At 32.5% G+C, this 13,849-nt stretch overlaps 3 protein-coding genes and 2 pseudogenes across 5 annotated transcripts, besides 1 other annotated feature; 3 read left to right on the top strand and 2 right to left on the bottom strand.

The window, feature by feature from the left end:
• Window positions 1–587: part of a mobile genetic element that runs on past the window's edge.
• Window positions 588–1,054: 467 nt separating this feature from the next.
• Window positions 1,055–1,652, bottom strand: TVAGG3_0010350 (annotated as a pseudogene). The gene has a single exon. A coding segment is annotated over exon 1 (598 nt).
• A 69-nt stretch (window positions 1,653–1,721) lies between these two features.
• Window positions 1,722–1,937, top strand: TVAGG3_0010360 (uncharacterized protein; the record flags this gene model as incomplete). The annotated part of the gene is made up of 1 exon (XM_001299872.1): window positions 1,722–1,937. The coding sequence occupies one exon, from the start codon at window positions 1,722–1,724 to the stop codon at window positions 1,935–1,937; it is 216 nt and encodes a 71-aa protein (XP_001299873.1).
• A 3,652-nt stretch (window positions 1,938–5,589) lies between these two features.
• Window positions 5,590–6,109, top strand: TVAGG3_0010370 (annotated as a pseudogene). The gene has a single exon. A coding segment is annotated over exon 1 (520 nt).
• A 1,821-nt stretch (window positions 6,110–7,930) lies between these two features.
• On the top strand, window positions 7,931–8,512 carry TVAGG3_0010380 (uncharacterized protein; the record flags this gene model as incomplete). Its single annotated transcript, XM_001299871.1, has 1 exon — window positions 7,931–8,512. The coding sequence occupies one exon, from the start codon at window positions 7,931–7,933 to the stop codon at window positions 8,510–8,512; it is 582 nt and encodes a 193-aa protein (XP_001299872.1).
• A 2,264-nt stretch (window positions 8,513–10,776) lies between these two features.
• On the bottom strand, window positions 10,777–13,289 carry TVAGG3_0010390 (phosphatidylinositol dephosphorylation; the record flags this gene model as incomplete). The annotated part of the gene is made up of 1 exon (XM_001299870.1): window positions 11,467–12,972. One exon carries the CDS (start codon window positions 12,970–12,972, stop codon window positions 11,467–11,469), a length of 1,506 nt encoding a protein of 501 aa, XP_001299871.1.
• Window positions 13,290–13,849: the final 560 nt, after the last annotated feature.

Consider the following 13,849-nt stretch of genomic DNA (forward strand, 5'->3'; position numbering starts at 1 on the left):
AAATTTATAATTTTAAACATTTCTATTCATCAATATTTCATCATATGAACTTCTATACTGTGGTGGTGTACCTGTTGGATGATATTTCAAACCTTCATCCGGTGTCCATGTCCAATACGTAGTCCTAGTAAACCAAACCTGAGGAGGATTTGTCACCTTTGAACAGTAAGTGTCATTTACACCCTGAATGATTGGATAAGCTTTCACTTGTACTGTAACTTGTGAGTTGAAAGTTTCTAATCCATCAAAGAATATACCCGCTCCATCACGTTGAACTGGAATAGTGCATAAGAATGAAGTTTGGTCTTTCCATGTTCTAGCTAATGGCGTGCCATCATCACATTCAGTGGTCTAGTTAATGAGTCCTCGTATTCTTCCGTGCATTCATTCACTCCATCTAAATCAGAAGCTTGAAGCATACGTGTAAAGAATATGTCGCCCACTGTGGTCATCGCTTGATCGGGGAAGTTTCTGGAATCTATAGTGACCTGAAGACCTCGAAGCATTGGATTTTCTAAAACTGTTCTTTGCATTGCATTCTTCGGAAATGTTAACACAACATCTGTAACATTATGAAGAGCGTATGAGAAATCTGAGCTAATACCTTCAGGAGTGATGCAACCTCCATTTAGTGAACGAACGTCAATATGTTGAGCTGGAATCATGAATGGATCTTCCTTACTGAATAAACGTGGTATTGCTTTAACTGATTCTTCAATTAAACCGTATCCTGGTGTAATGCATTTATCCTCTAAAACTTCCATCTTTGTGCATGAAATAATAACGTCATCAACTGTTGCGTTAGCAGATGTATCGGCTAAGCTTGTAATTAATTTGGCAGGAAGTCCGATTTGTTGGAATTTGCGATCATATTTATAAACATGATTCATAATCTTTTCATAATTTTCATCAGTTATCTTTTCATAAACGTAATTTTGTAAATCAGCAACTCTTAACGGGTCAACCTGACAAAATACTAAAGTATCCCTGAAAACATAATATTTAAGAATGATTTCACCAAATGATTTAGGATAATCATCGAACGCCTGAAATGCTAACAAATCATTTACCGGAATAATCATATCAAAAGTGATATCAACTTCTTCATTTGCTTTCTTGAAAACTTCTGAAGGGTCAATATATTTACCACATACTGAGTTATCATATTTTTGAACATTATTATATAACGAATGAACAAACTTTTTAACTTTCCTTTCTGATTTTGGTTTATATGTTGCAAATGCGAAAGATTCACGGGCACAATCCATCTGAAGATAACCAGCATCACCTCTTTCAGTTTCTACTTCTATTTGTTTAAAGCTTTGATTTGATGATTTGTAACCAACGAATAAACGCATGCATTTAAAAGCGGCATCACATGTGAAAGCTTTATTTGAAACTAGAGTTGCTTTAACTTTGCGTTTAATATATGTGTCACCTAATTGGTTCACATCATGAGCCGGATTTGTAATTCTTAAATGAGTTTGTTTATCATCAAAATATGGAGCATCAGAGTCATAGCATGAACTTTCAAGTTCTCTATAATATCTTCTACCGTCATTCTTTGCGAATATTTCATTTATCTTTTCGAATGAATGAAACACATTTCCATTAATCGGTTTAGTGTTTGGCACCAAATAGTTAGTCGTCATTTATTAATAAATAAAAAATCAAAATTAAAAGATGAAAATGAATTTTTAATTTTAATGAAATAATCAACTATGGCTGCAGGATTCTTTAAGAAACTGTGGGATAAAGTAAAAAGAGGAGCGCATAAAGTTTGGGAAACAATGAAGAAAGGAGCAAATTGGATATTTAAGAATAAAGAAGCAATTAGTGACGTTGCTGAATCAATAACACCAAAAGCTGCCCCAATAAGAGAAGTATTAAATAAAGGAGAAAAAGTTTATCAAAGACTTCAACCGATACTAAGATAAAAATAATATTTATTTATTTTTCCACTATCTACCTCCTATTTTATTAAGTATTCCTTCAGCAATTCCACCAATTGCGTTACCTGCTTGTGCTCCCATCGCTGGATTACCTGCTTTAGTACCTAATACTCCACCTATGATAGTTCCTGCCGTTTTCGCTACTGGTGCCAAAAAGTTTGCAACGGGTTTAATAATATTTTTATGAACCCAACCTGCAGCTTTCTTAATTCCATCCCATAATTTTTTAAAGAATCCTGCCGCCATTTCTGATTTAATATTAATTAAAAAATATATTTCATCACTTATATTCTAATTTTTATTTAATGATAAATGAAACCGATTTTAAAAATAAATGAAACAGAGGAGGAAGAAATAAATGAAAGTGGAAATGTTCAACAAAAAATAAACGTTGTTAAACCAATTACTGAAATAAAAATTTTTTCATCTGTTGAAGAATTTAATGACTATTATGCTAATAATAAAAAATTATTTGAAGAATTGACAACATGTAAATTGAATAAAATGTTTAAAGTTGATGGATTCAAAATTTCAAAAATAAAAGGAGTGGTTAGTTTGAAATCTATTCCTCAATCAAGAATCACCTCATTAATGAAAATAGATGATTTAACAAAAAGAATAGAAATTATTGAAGAAAGAATGAATCAAATAATTGATTTCATAAATTCAAATAATCATTAGTTTCTAATTTATTTTTTCTCATTTATGAGGTCTTTGATTATGACTCCATTGATTCCATTCAGGATTTAAACAATGTTTAATTAATCGCGGAATATCTGACATCATCTATATATAGCTTCTTTTATAAGTGATGAAATATAAATTATTTTAAAATTAATTTTAATTTTTTATTTATTTCGTTATGTATGGGCTGAGTGTAAATTTCTTACGATTCTGAAAATTTTTAAAATCTTGATTTATTCAAAAACGTAAGAATAAAAACCGTAAGAATCATACATTTTTTACTTCATATGTTAAAAAAAATGATACAAAATCGTTCAATATTGTATGAATTCTTACGTTTACAAAAAAAGTCACACAACCCTCCTCATATACTACTTGTGTTTTGAGGGAAACTATAAAAATCCAAAATAGAGGTAAGTGCGCCATTATTACCTGCGAAGTTACATGGAATAAATCGAAGAGTAAGTACAAGATGATCTTGCATCTTTCCAAGTAAATGAAATTTATTAAAATTAAGATGATAATATTCATTTATAGTATGTGTATGATGTGTTTTCAAAATTTCTTCAAATAAAATGCAATGATAATTTTTGAATAATTTTTTCTTGTGTATATTTCATTTTTTATTAGTGAAAATATCATTACATCAATAAGGAAAGCACAATCCAAATTCATATTAGTTAAATTAATCTACGACCAAAAGCCCGCCAAATTTGAATTAAACACGTTTTTTGATAAAAGTGTCATTTATGATTGTTGCATTTAGGGATAGTAGCCAATTTCGGTACCAATCTTGAAAATGCCTCGCCATGCCCGCAACATGGAAGAGAAGTATTGGTCTGATATTGAACTATCAATCAATGCAAACTGAATCACCTTGTCATGTTGCTCCACAGATACAGCAGTCTGAGTCCCTCGCTTGGTCATGTTGCTCCACAGATACAGCAGTCTGAGTCCCTCGCTTGGTCATGTTGCTCCACAGATACAGCAGTCTGAGTCCCTCGCTTGGTCATATCACACCAGATAAATAAAAGTTCAGCTTCACAATACTTACCTGCTCTATTATGTGATTTTTTCCAACTATCATATGTTAGTTGTTGTATTGAAGTTGAGTATGAAAGAATAATGTTGCAAGATTTCTCACCAAATAAAAAATCATTAAAGAACATTTTATTCTTTGAAAATGTATTTATGTTGAAAATAATGGAAGATGTTATTCTTGTTAGTTAGTTTACGAAGTTCTTTTGGAAGAAATTTGTTGAATATCTTTATTTTGAATGGGAATGAACTTAGGAAATTCACCACGAGCTCTTGAATAGGCAGAATTGTAATGGATGATTAGCTATGATGGGATTATACGATGTTGGTTTGTTCTAGAATGATTAAAAAGTTTTCAGGTAATGTGCTGATGCATTACAAAAGATGGAAATTATTTAAATAATAACATAGTTTAATAATATTCAATTTAACTGATTAAATATTTGAAAAATTATCTAATTAGGATTTTTTAGTTTGAAAAATTAATTTTAGGCATAGTGTATAAAATAAAAAGCATCTACCGTGTCAGAAAATCGAAAAGTTTTCCAAAAAAATCATAAATTTCAAATTTTGAAATAAAAATTGGTACTTTTTAATATGTAAAATAAGAAAATGTATTTTTTTTGAAAAATTTAGATAGAGTAGTTCTCTTTGTATCTAAGAGGAGTGAATTTTTTTCTTTAACAAGATCTGGAAACGAACAATTGAAATTTATTTTATCAATATCAGGAGGAAAAGTTAAGATTCAATATGGGATTGGTTGGGTGTAAGGTAGAGGAACTATTGTGTGATAGTTGATGCTTAGAGTTGAAATTGAAGGAAAATAAAACGATAAAAATAAAATGAATACTACCATGGACCCGTCAGTAATAGGTAGTGAAGAGAATAAATTATCCTTACCTCATACAACAACTCATCCTTAGCTGAGACAACAAGTCATCTTTACCTCAGACAACAACTCATGCTTACCTCAGTCATTGACTTATCCTTACCTCAGTCATTGACTTATCCTTACCTCAGTCATTGACTCATCCTTACCTCAGACAAAAAGTCATCTTTACCTCAGTCATTGACTCATCCTTACCTCAGTCATAGACTCATCCTTACCTCAGTCATTGACTTATCCTTACCTCAGTCATTGACTTATCCTTACCTCAGTCATTGACTCATCCTTACCTCAGTCATTGACTCATCCTTACCTCAGTCATTGACTCATCCTTACCTCAGTCATTGACTCATCCTTACCTCAGTCATAGACTCATCCTTACCTCAGTCATTGACTTATCCTTACCTCAGTCATTGACTTATCCTTACCTCAGTCATTGACTCATCCTTACCTCAGTCATTGACTCATCCTTACCTCAGTCATTGACTCATCCTTACCTCAGTCATAGACTCATCCTTACCTCAGTCATTGACTCATCCTTACCTCAGTCATTGACTCATCCTTACCTCAGTCATTGACTCATCCTTACCTCAGACAAAAAGTCATCCTTACCTCAGTCTCTCTTTGACATCCAACACTCAGTCTCTCTTTGACATCCAACACTCAGTCTCTCTTTGACATCCAACACTCAGTCTCTCTTTGACATCCAACACTCAGTCTCTCTTTGACATCCAACACTCAGTCTCTCTTTGACATCCAACACTCAGTCTCTCTTTGACATCCAACACTCAGTCTCTCTTTGACATCCAACACTCAGTCTCTCTTTGACATCCAACACTATAATTTCTTATATATATTCCTTACGCATTCACATCACATTCTACCTAATCATTTATTAAATTTTTTTTCCTTTTTTTTAACTTTTAAATCTTTTTAATTATATTTTTTTGATTCATTTCCTTATATTTTTAAATATTTTTATCTCTCTGTATTTCAGTTTAATATCCGTTTATTATTTCAAATTCGCTTATGGCCCAGACTCCTAAGGACATGGTTCCTGATGAGACCCGCGAGCCTTTTTTTGTTGAAGAACCAAAAATCGAAGCAATTGATCCTTTCAAGTATATTAACTGTACCAACTACCTAGATTTGAACACAATTTCCATATTACTCAAAGAAATCGAAAAAAACATACTGGCTTACACACACACCGATATTGCTCAAGCTCTTAGTGTTGCCGGAATTTCTTATGAGCAATTTCAAAAAATTCCTTGCTTTGTTTATATCAACTATTTCTCCAATCTTGCCATAAAAAGGCTTGATCTTTTGGAGATCATTATTTATACATACATTACAATATGGGAGTGTAATGATATGAAAATCTTTATTGACAATAATTTTGCTTTTTTTCTTTATGTGGTCGATAAATACTTAGACTTCCAGACAATTCAACAATGCAGTTTCTATAATTTGAAAGGTAGATCAAACATAAAAGATGATGTAAAAACAAATAAGCAAATGATTAATATATTATATGAAGATTTAATTACATGTTATCCATATAAATCGACAGCCAATCTAATATTACATCTTCTAAATGATGATACTACATATAACTTTTCGAATGTTGACTTTCGATTTCTTGATGATCACTTGCATATCGCTCATTTAGCTTTGCATTTCTCTGCCACAAATGTATTCAATCAGTTTGCACAGGGCATCAAAGATAAAAACTTTAATAATTATGTTAAAATTTACAACGGATCTTATTTCGACTTTGATCTTTTGAATGATGGAACTGTGCCCAAATGGATTTTGGCAGGATCAAACTGTGTCAATGCTAATATGCTTCCATTTTTGATTTCAACTCATGATTACATCGGATTTCTAAAACAAAATAATCTGAATGAAAGAAGAATTCAAGGGCAAGTATTACTTAACTGTGCAAAATATAATGAATTCCTTATTTTTCGTACATTTTTAAATAAGGATACCGCAAAAAGCTGTATCAAACATATAACAACGGCATCTGGCTTAGAAGCATTTTATCTGGAGACAATGTATAAAATGTTAGATATAAATTTTCTTAACAAATTATATGATACAGAATCATCGAATTATATTGGACTATATTCAAGGCTTTTATTTTTCGAATGCAATTCCAAAATACCTTATAAAATCAAAAATTTTGAGCTCACTGTTAACAAAAATAAATTATTGAATCCATTTCAAGTATACGAATTTTTAAGTTATTTACCGTCATTTTTGGAGATCAAAAATGCATCGGTTAAAGATCCTAAAACGGATTTATTTCGATACAGGATAGTATACAATTTTAAATATATAAAGGAAAGCTTAATTACCTCAACAAACAAAAAACATTATTTGATATTGTCCTTGTTAAAGGGAATTTATTTTCAATTCAATTAAAAAATCTCCCTGAAGGCATGATGATTGACGAAGATTCATATCTTAAAATTCACAAATCAATTTTGCCATCCCCACAAACCAAAAATAAATTTCGTACGAAGTTAATTAAATATAATATAATTGACCGGCCAGAAACAGAAGACGAAAGAGATATTTATGATGAGTTAAAAACCCTTCCAGGACGTGTGCGAGTTCATTATTGTGATGATAATGAAACATATCAAATGTTTTGTCAAGGACATAGAGTCGAATGGGTCTCTTGGGTATCACCAATATCTGCGCAATTGCTTATGAATCCGAACTGCAAAATTCAATTGATTGAGGTCGACGCTACCTTCCCAATTGTAGATTATATTTTAATAGTCCCTCAAATAGTTATTTATAATACAGGGATTCCTATGGGCTTCTATGTTGGTCCATCCGAAAACGCAGAAGCTTACAAACTGTTTTTTGCCTCTTTAGAAAAATCTGGTGTTACAATCGAAAGAATCAGAGAAATTCCATTCCTTGGTGATTTAGGAACTGGAATTAAAAAGTTTGCAAAAGATAAAGAATTAATCATATGGGCTTGTATACGCCATGTGCTAAATCTACTGTCTGAGGGAAGCATGGTGGATGGCATGATCGAGGATACAATCAGAGCCATAAGGCAAGAGGATTATGAAGCGAAGGCTATTCAATATACTCAATTACTCGAAGAATGGCATACTGAAGAAGTGCGATTTCATCGAATGCATGCGATTTCATCGAATGCATTCAAAAATATAACAAATTTTGCATTAATAAAAAAGGAAAATTCTGCCTGTGTTTTAGGGAATGCCTTATTGGCCCATCCAATCATGCCGAAAGTTTCCATTTGCAATATCAAAAAATCTTAGAAAAATTTTCGGCAGGAAAATTTGATTTCAAGCTGATGATTCATCTCCTTTCAGATTATATAATGCAGAGAGAAAAGGATGTACCGAAAATTGTAAATACAAATGTTAGTCGAGAACTAAGCAACCAAAAGAAATATGCAAAACAGCTCTTGAATGTTCATCCTACATGCGGACAATGGTGCATTGATCAGGAATTGATTCTTAAGAGTAAGTTCGGTGTTAAATTTCCATGCATTCACGAAATTAAGAAAGACACTACTATTTCTCAACTAACATTGCCTCCTTGCATAGGATTATTTGAAATCGAAAGAAATGAAGCACAAAATCAATTTAAAGTATCTAACAAGTCAAATCCTAAAAATTCAAATCAAAATGATCAACAAACACAAATAAAAACAAGAGGAATGAATTATGATTTTTCATTGATGGATAGTATAGAAACCAGTGCAGCCGATGATATGATGGTTGCTTTAATTGCAAAACTTTATAGGATTTATAATATCCATTATGCAAGATCATTATATCAACAAATTGTTAATAATTTCAAGGGATTTTTAGACGCCGAGGATAAATTACATTTCGTCCTTGAACTGGAAGATGATGAAAATTTTCAGAGCATTGTAGCATCTACAAGAAAAGATTAGGAAGCATATAGGAATAATAAATCATTAAATTAAAGTATTTGTTTGAAATTATTGTTGTATTTAAAAGATAGACTGAGTGTTGGATGTCAAAGAGAGACTGAGTGTTGGATGTCAAAGAGAGACTGAGTGTTGGATGTCAAAGAGAGACTGAGTGTTGGATGTCAAAGAGAGACTGAGTGTTGGATGTCAAAGAGAGAGACTGAGTGTTGGATGTCAAAGAGAGACTGAGTGTTGGATGTCAAAGAGAGACTGAGTGTTGGATGTCAAAGAGAGACTGAGTGTTGGATGTCAAAGAGAGACTGAGTGTTGGATGTCAAAGAGAGACTGAGTGTTGGATGTCAAAGAGAGACTGAGTGTTGGATGTCAAAGAGAGACTGAGTGTTGGATGTCAAAGAGAGACTGAGTGTTGGATGTCAAAGAGAGACTGAGTGTTGGATGTCAAAGAGAGACTGAGTGTTGGATGTCAAAGAGAGAGACTGAGTGTTGGATGTCAAAGAGAGACTGAGTGTTGGATGTCAAAGAGAGACTGAGTGTTGGATGTCAAAGAGAGACTGAGTGTTGGATGTCAAAGAGAGACTGAGTGTTGGATGTCAAAGAGAGACTGAGTGTTGGATGTCAAAGAGAGACTGAGTGTTGGATGTCAAAGAGAGACTGAGTGTTGGATGTCAAAGAGAGACTGAGTGTTGGATGTCAAAGAGAGACTGAGTGTTGGATGTCAAAGAGAGAGACTGAGTGTTGGATGTCAAAGAGAGACTGAGTGTTGGATGTCAAAGAGAGACTGAGTGTTGGATGTCAAAGAGAGACTGAGTGTTGGATGTCAAAGAGAGACTGAGTGTTGGATGTCAAAGAGAGACTGAGTGTTGGATGTCAAAGAGAGACTGAGTGTTGGATGTCAAAGAGAGACTGAGTGTTGGATGTCAAAGAGAGACTGAGTGTTGGATGTCAAAGAGAGACTGAGTGTTGGATGTCAAAGAGAGACTGAGTGTTGGATGTCAAAGAGAGACTGAGTGTTGGATGTCAAAGAGAGACTGAGTGTTGGATGTCAAAGAGAGACTGAGTGTTGGATGTCAAAGAGAGACTGAGTGTTGGATGTCAAAGAGAGACTGAGTGTTGGATGTCAAAGAGAGACTGAGTGTTGGATGTCAAAGAGAGACTGAGTGTTGGATGTCAAAGAGAGACTGAGTGTTGGATGTCAAAGAGAGACTGAGTGTTGGATGTCAAAGAGAGACTGAGTGTTGGATGTCAAAGAGAGACTGAGTGTTGGATGTCAAAGAGAGACTGAGTGTTGGATGTCAAAGAGAGACTGAGTGTTGGATGTCAAAGAGAGACTGAGTGTTGGATGTCAAAGAGAGACTGAGTGTTGGATGTCAAAGAGAGACTGAGTGTTGGATGTCAAAGAGAGACTGAGTGTTGGATGTCAAAGAGAGACTGAGTGTTGGATGTCAAAGAGAGACTGAGTGTTGGATGTCAAAGAGAGACTGAGTGTTGGATGTCAAAGAGAGACTGAGTGTTGGATGTCAAAATATTATGCCATTCCGGGAGACATGCATTGGCAATGTCTCCCAGAATGACACATTGCGACCGACAAGAGTGCATAACACACTCTTGTCGGTCAAAGTTTTGCAATCACACTCTGATTGCAAAATATTATGCCATTCCGGGAGACATGCATTGGCAATGTCTCCCACAATGACAAATTTTGAACTACTTATTTTCATAAACCACTATTTTCTTTCAAATTTCTGAACTTCATTTTTTTAATATAATAATATTGTATTAACCATTATATTTTCTATCCCTATCTTACATTTGCACTGATGTTCTCAATGAAATCTATTGTATCATATCTCAAATACTCTCAAACAAAATCTTTTAAGATCATCAAAGGATCCACTTGATTTACTTCTTTTTTGTACAATGAATGCTAAATACCGACATAAGAATCTTCAATATTTTATATTATTTGTCAAATATCTTAAATCTGAGATTGATTTATCCATGATTATTCTAATATTATTAAAATCATTCTAATTCTTTAATTATTCATTAATTCATATATATATTTGTTAATTTTCTTGATATATCAAACAATCAAAATTGGGAGAAAAAAATAATTAGATGAGATTTGAACCTGATACCTCTCTTTGTAGGTGCAAAAACCGTTCATTTACACCACATAGTTTATTTCTATATTTCATATTGACGTTCCTATTAGATTTTAATTTGTGTTTCCCCCTTCTAAAATCCATCATCATGCTAAATTACTCATTTTGCTTTAATTGACCAAATCGCAAATTATATAATTCTAACATTTCCATAAAAATTTCCCATATTCATTATTTACTTTTTTAATTTTCTTCTTTTACTATTACATTTCTTGACATTTTTCAAATATTTTCAAAAAAATAAATTTTTTCCTCATATAATTTTATATCTCAAAATTGAACATTTTATATTACTAGTGAATACAATAGTATTGACCTAGACACCATCCCCATATCATATACCAAATTTGGAGCCAAAATCATCGTTAAATCTTTGGTTGGACACCCTCTCATTATAGTTTTTTTCAATGCTCAGAAATAATTTTATCAACCATCACAAATTAATTGTAGAAATAACCATAAATTAATATTCTAACGAGATCGACGATTTTCTTATTCCGATGATATAAGTGCCATTAGATTGTTGGTTGATAATGGTTGTAATATTTTTAATATTCCATCAGATGAAATAATTTTTAATTTAGAGTATCAGATCATTTCAATTAATTGAGAGGTTCTATCGGTAAACTCATGATTGGACGATGAAAGTTTTTATCAGAATGATATATAAACAATCGTAAGAATTATGTTTTGCTATATTTATCGAGTGAATTATAAAGATAAAAGATAAAAAATAAATACAATAGATGTAAATATTTTAATCTCTGACATTTTCGGTTGTCAGAACTTTTATACTTTATGGTTCTGATCTTTTTCTAAGATTTCCAAGAATAATGGATTACCTTCATTAATATTAATAGTTACGAGTTCGAAATCTTTCAAGTTGATCGGAGATATTTTGAGGACTTGTTTTTCTCCAGGGGGCAAAGTACCTTTGAGTGGTGATATATCGAGTGTGTCTAGTTTATCTATATTCCATTCAGCAGTTGCACACGAATTATTCATTAATTCTATTTGGTCATCTGATTTCAGAACGAAACTTCTTTTATCGACGGTAAGATGTGGAATAGACAACATTGAAAGCTCATCTCTCCTTTTATTTTTGATTTTGAGATATAAACTCTTTCTTTCTTCGTCAATTACACAAAGAGTAAATTCGAAAACTGCATTTACCGGGCGATGATCACTAATTGTAACATTTTTGAAGGATCTATACTGGATTGGCTTTGGAGATATTGGGTAGTTTGGTTCTCCAGTTGAAACACCAAAATAAGATTCGCCTGCAAACTCGCCAATCTTCGTATCCCTTATAATATCGGTTTCAAATATCATATTATTTGATTCTGTTTCGAATTTAAGATTTTCGTTCTTAACCGCTATAATTCTATCACAATAAGAAGGGACTCTTTGTTTTTTGCTAGTATCATAGATCTGTGAATTCTTATCGAACCTATATGTTGGTAAAAACGCAATCTCGCCTTCAATGATAGGGAATTTTTCTTGCAAAAGCTCATCATGAGGTAATAATTTACTGATTCCATTTTCCAAGCAGATATTAATGCAGTCGTCATAATCTAGCTGCAATCTATAGTTAAGATCACCACTGATAAACTTGTAATCACTATCAATTTCGTTTAATTTTGAAATTATTGTTTGCAGCTGTTCGTTTCGAACCTGTAAGTTCTCTCTGTGGGGAATCAGATGACAACCACAATAAGATATGGTTGTTTCCGCCACTTTCATAGTGACAAAAATAGCAGATTTATTTGCAAGAGTTCCTGCCCCTCCAAAACGAATGGTTTCAATGCCAATGATCTCTGATTTGTGATGTAAGTCATTTTTAATAAAAATTTCTACATAAACGCTGCCTAACATTGAATGATGGATTGATCTGTAACCATTTTTAAGTCCAGCTTTAATAAAAACATTGTGCCAGTCTTCAAGATGAGGAGAATTGCCAATCATGGCAGATTGAACAGACATTTCAACTTCTTCAAGAGAAATACAAATTATTGGTTCTTTTGCATCAAAAATGAACTCGCATTCATCAGGATTAACAGGAGGAATGTTACTTGCAACATTCCATGTAATAATTGAGATTTTGGAAGCTTCCATTTTTGTAAAATACTGTCTGTTTAAGAAATCTACTCTTCTGTTCCAAGTCTTATCACCAGCAGGATAGAAATCGAGTGGAAATAGTGGAGCGAGGTATTCAACGAAAGGAATATTGTTGTTTACTTTTCCAACTGAATGTAAAAATCTCAAATTTTCATTATAAAACTGATCTTCATACATTGATGATATACGCGAACAAATGGAAATTTGTGATTGTATAATATCCCCAAAACGTAAACTCCGACTAAGAAGTTGAATCGAAAGATTATCATAATTTTGAAAGTAAAGGGTAATGATACCTAATTCTGTCTTAGCTGTTATAGAAAAGTTAATTTTGAAAATACTAACGTAACAATCATTATATTTAAAATATAAATATGCGTTAGCAATTGAATCTTTATAAAGGCAGATACCAATAGTATATAGAATGTTATTTGAGACTAAAACAACTTCAGTTTCTACCCATTTTCCACAAAGATTCACAAAGTCTTCCATCATAAATTTTACTCTTTTATTTTTTATTTTTACCTGAAATATATTCTAGCATGAAACTGGAATACCTTTGATATAAATATCGATTATAGCATCTTATTATATACATGGGCAAATGGCGGGAAAAGTGACAACCTAAATTTGTAGTGGCGGGGGTGACACTTTTTGTTGTCTAGTTGAGTATAAGAAATCTCACTAATAGATGACAAATATAATGCATTTCCCTATCACACGGAGGCTAGATGAACTTTTTTTCAAAATGAGTTGTGAAATATGAAACGAAAAAGAATTTCAAATTCAATTTTAATCATGAACAGTTCTTTAATCTGTGAAAACAATAAGATACCAAATACTAAAGGAGCACAGCATGATCCCTACATTGTGATTGCAGTAATCCAAACAAAAAAATAATCAGCTTATTTTCTACCCAAACATAGAAAGAAATATGATGTAATCGAACCCAAATACAAATGAAAGCTCCTCAAGTTGCTTTCGAGTACTCATACGGCTTATAAATCTTTTTTAATTAATGAAAAATAAAATTTTGATTTATTTTTGATATCTA

The sequence above is a fragment of the Trichomonas vaginalis genome, chromosome IV (genome assembly GCF_026262505.1).
Source record: "Trichomonas vaginalis G3 chromosome IV, whole genome shotgun sequence".
Taxonomy (NCBI): domain Eukaryota; phylum Parabasalia; order Trichomonadida; family Trichomonadidae; genus Trichomonas; species Trichomonas vaginalis.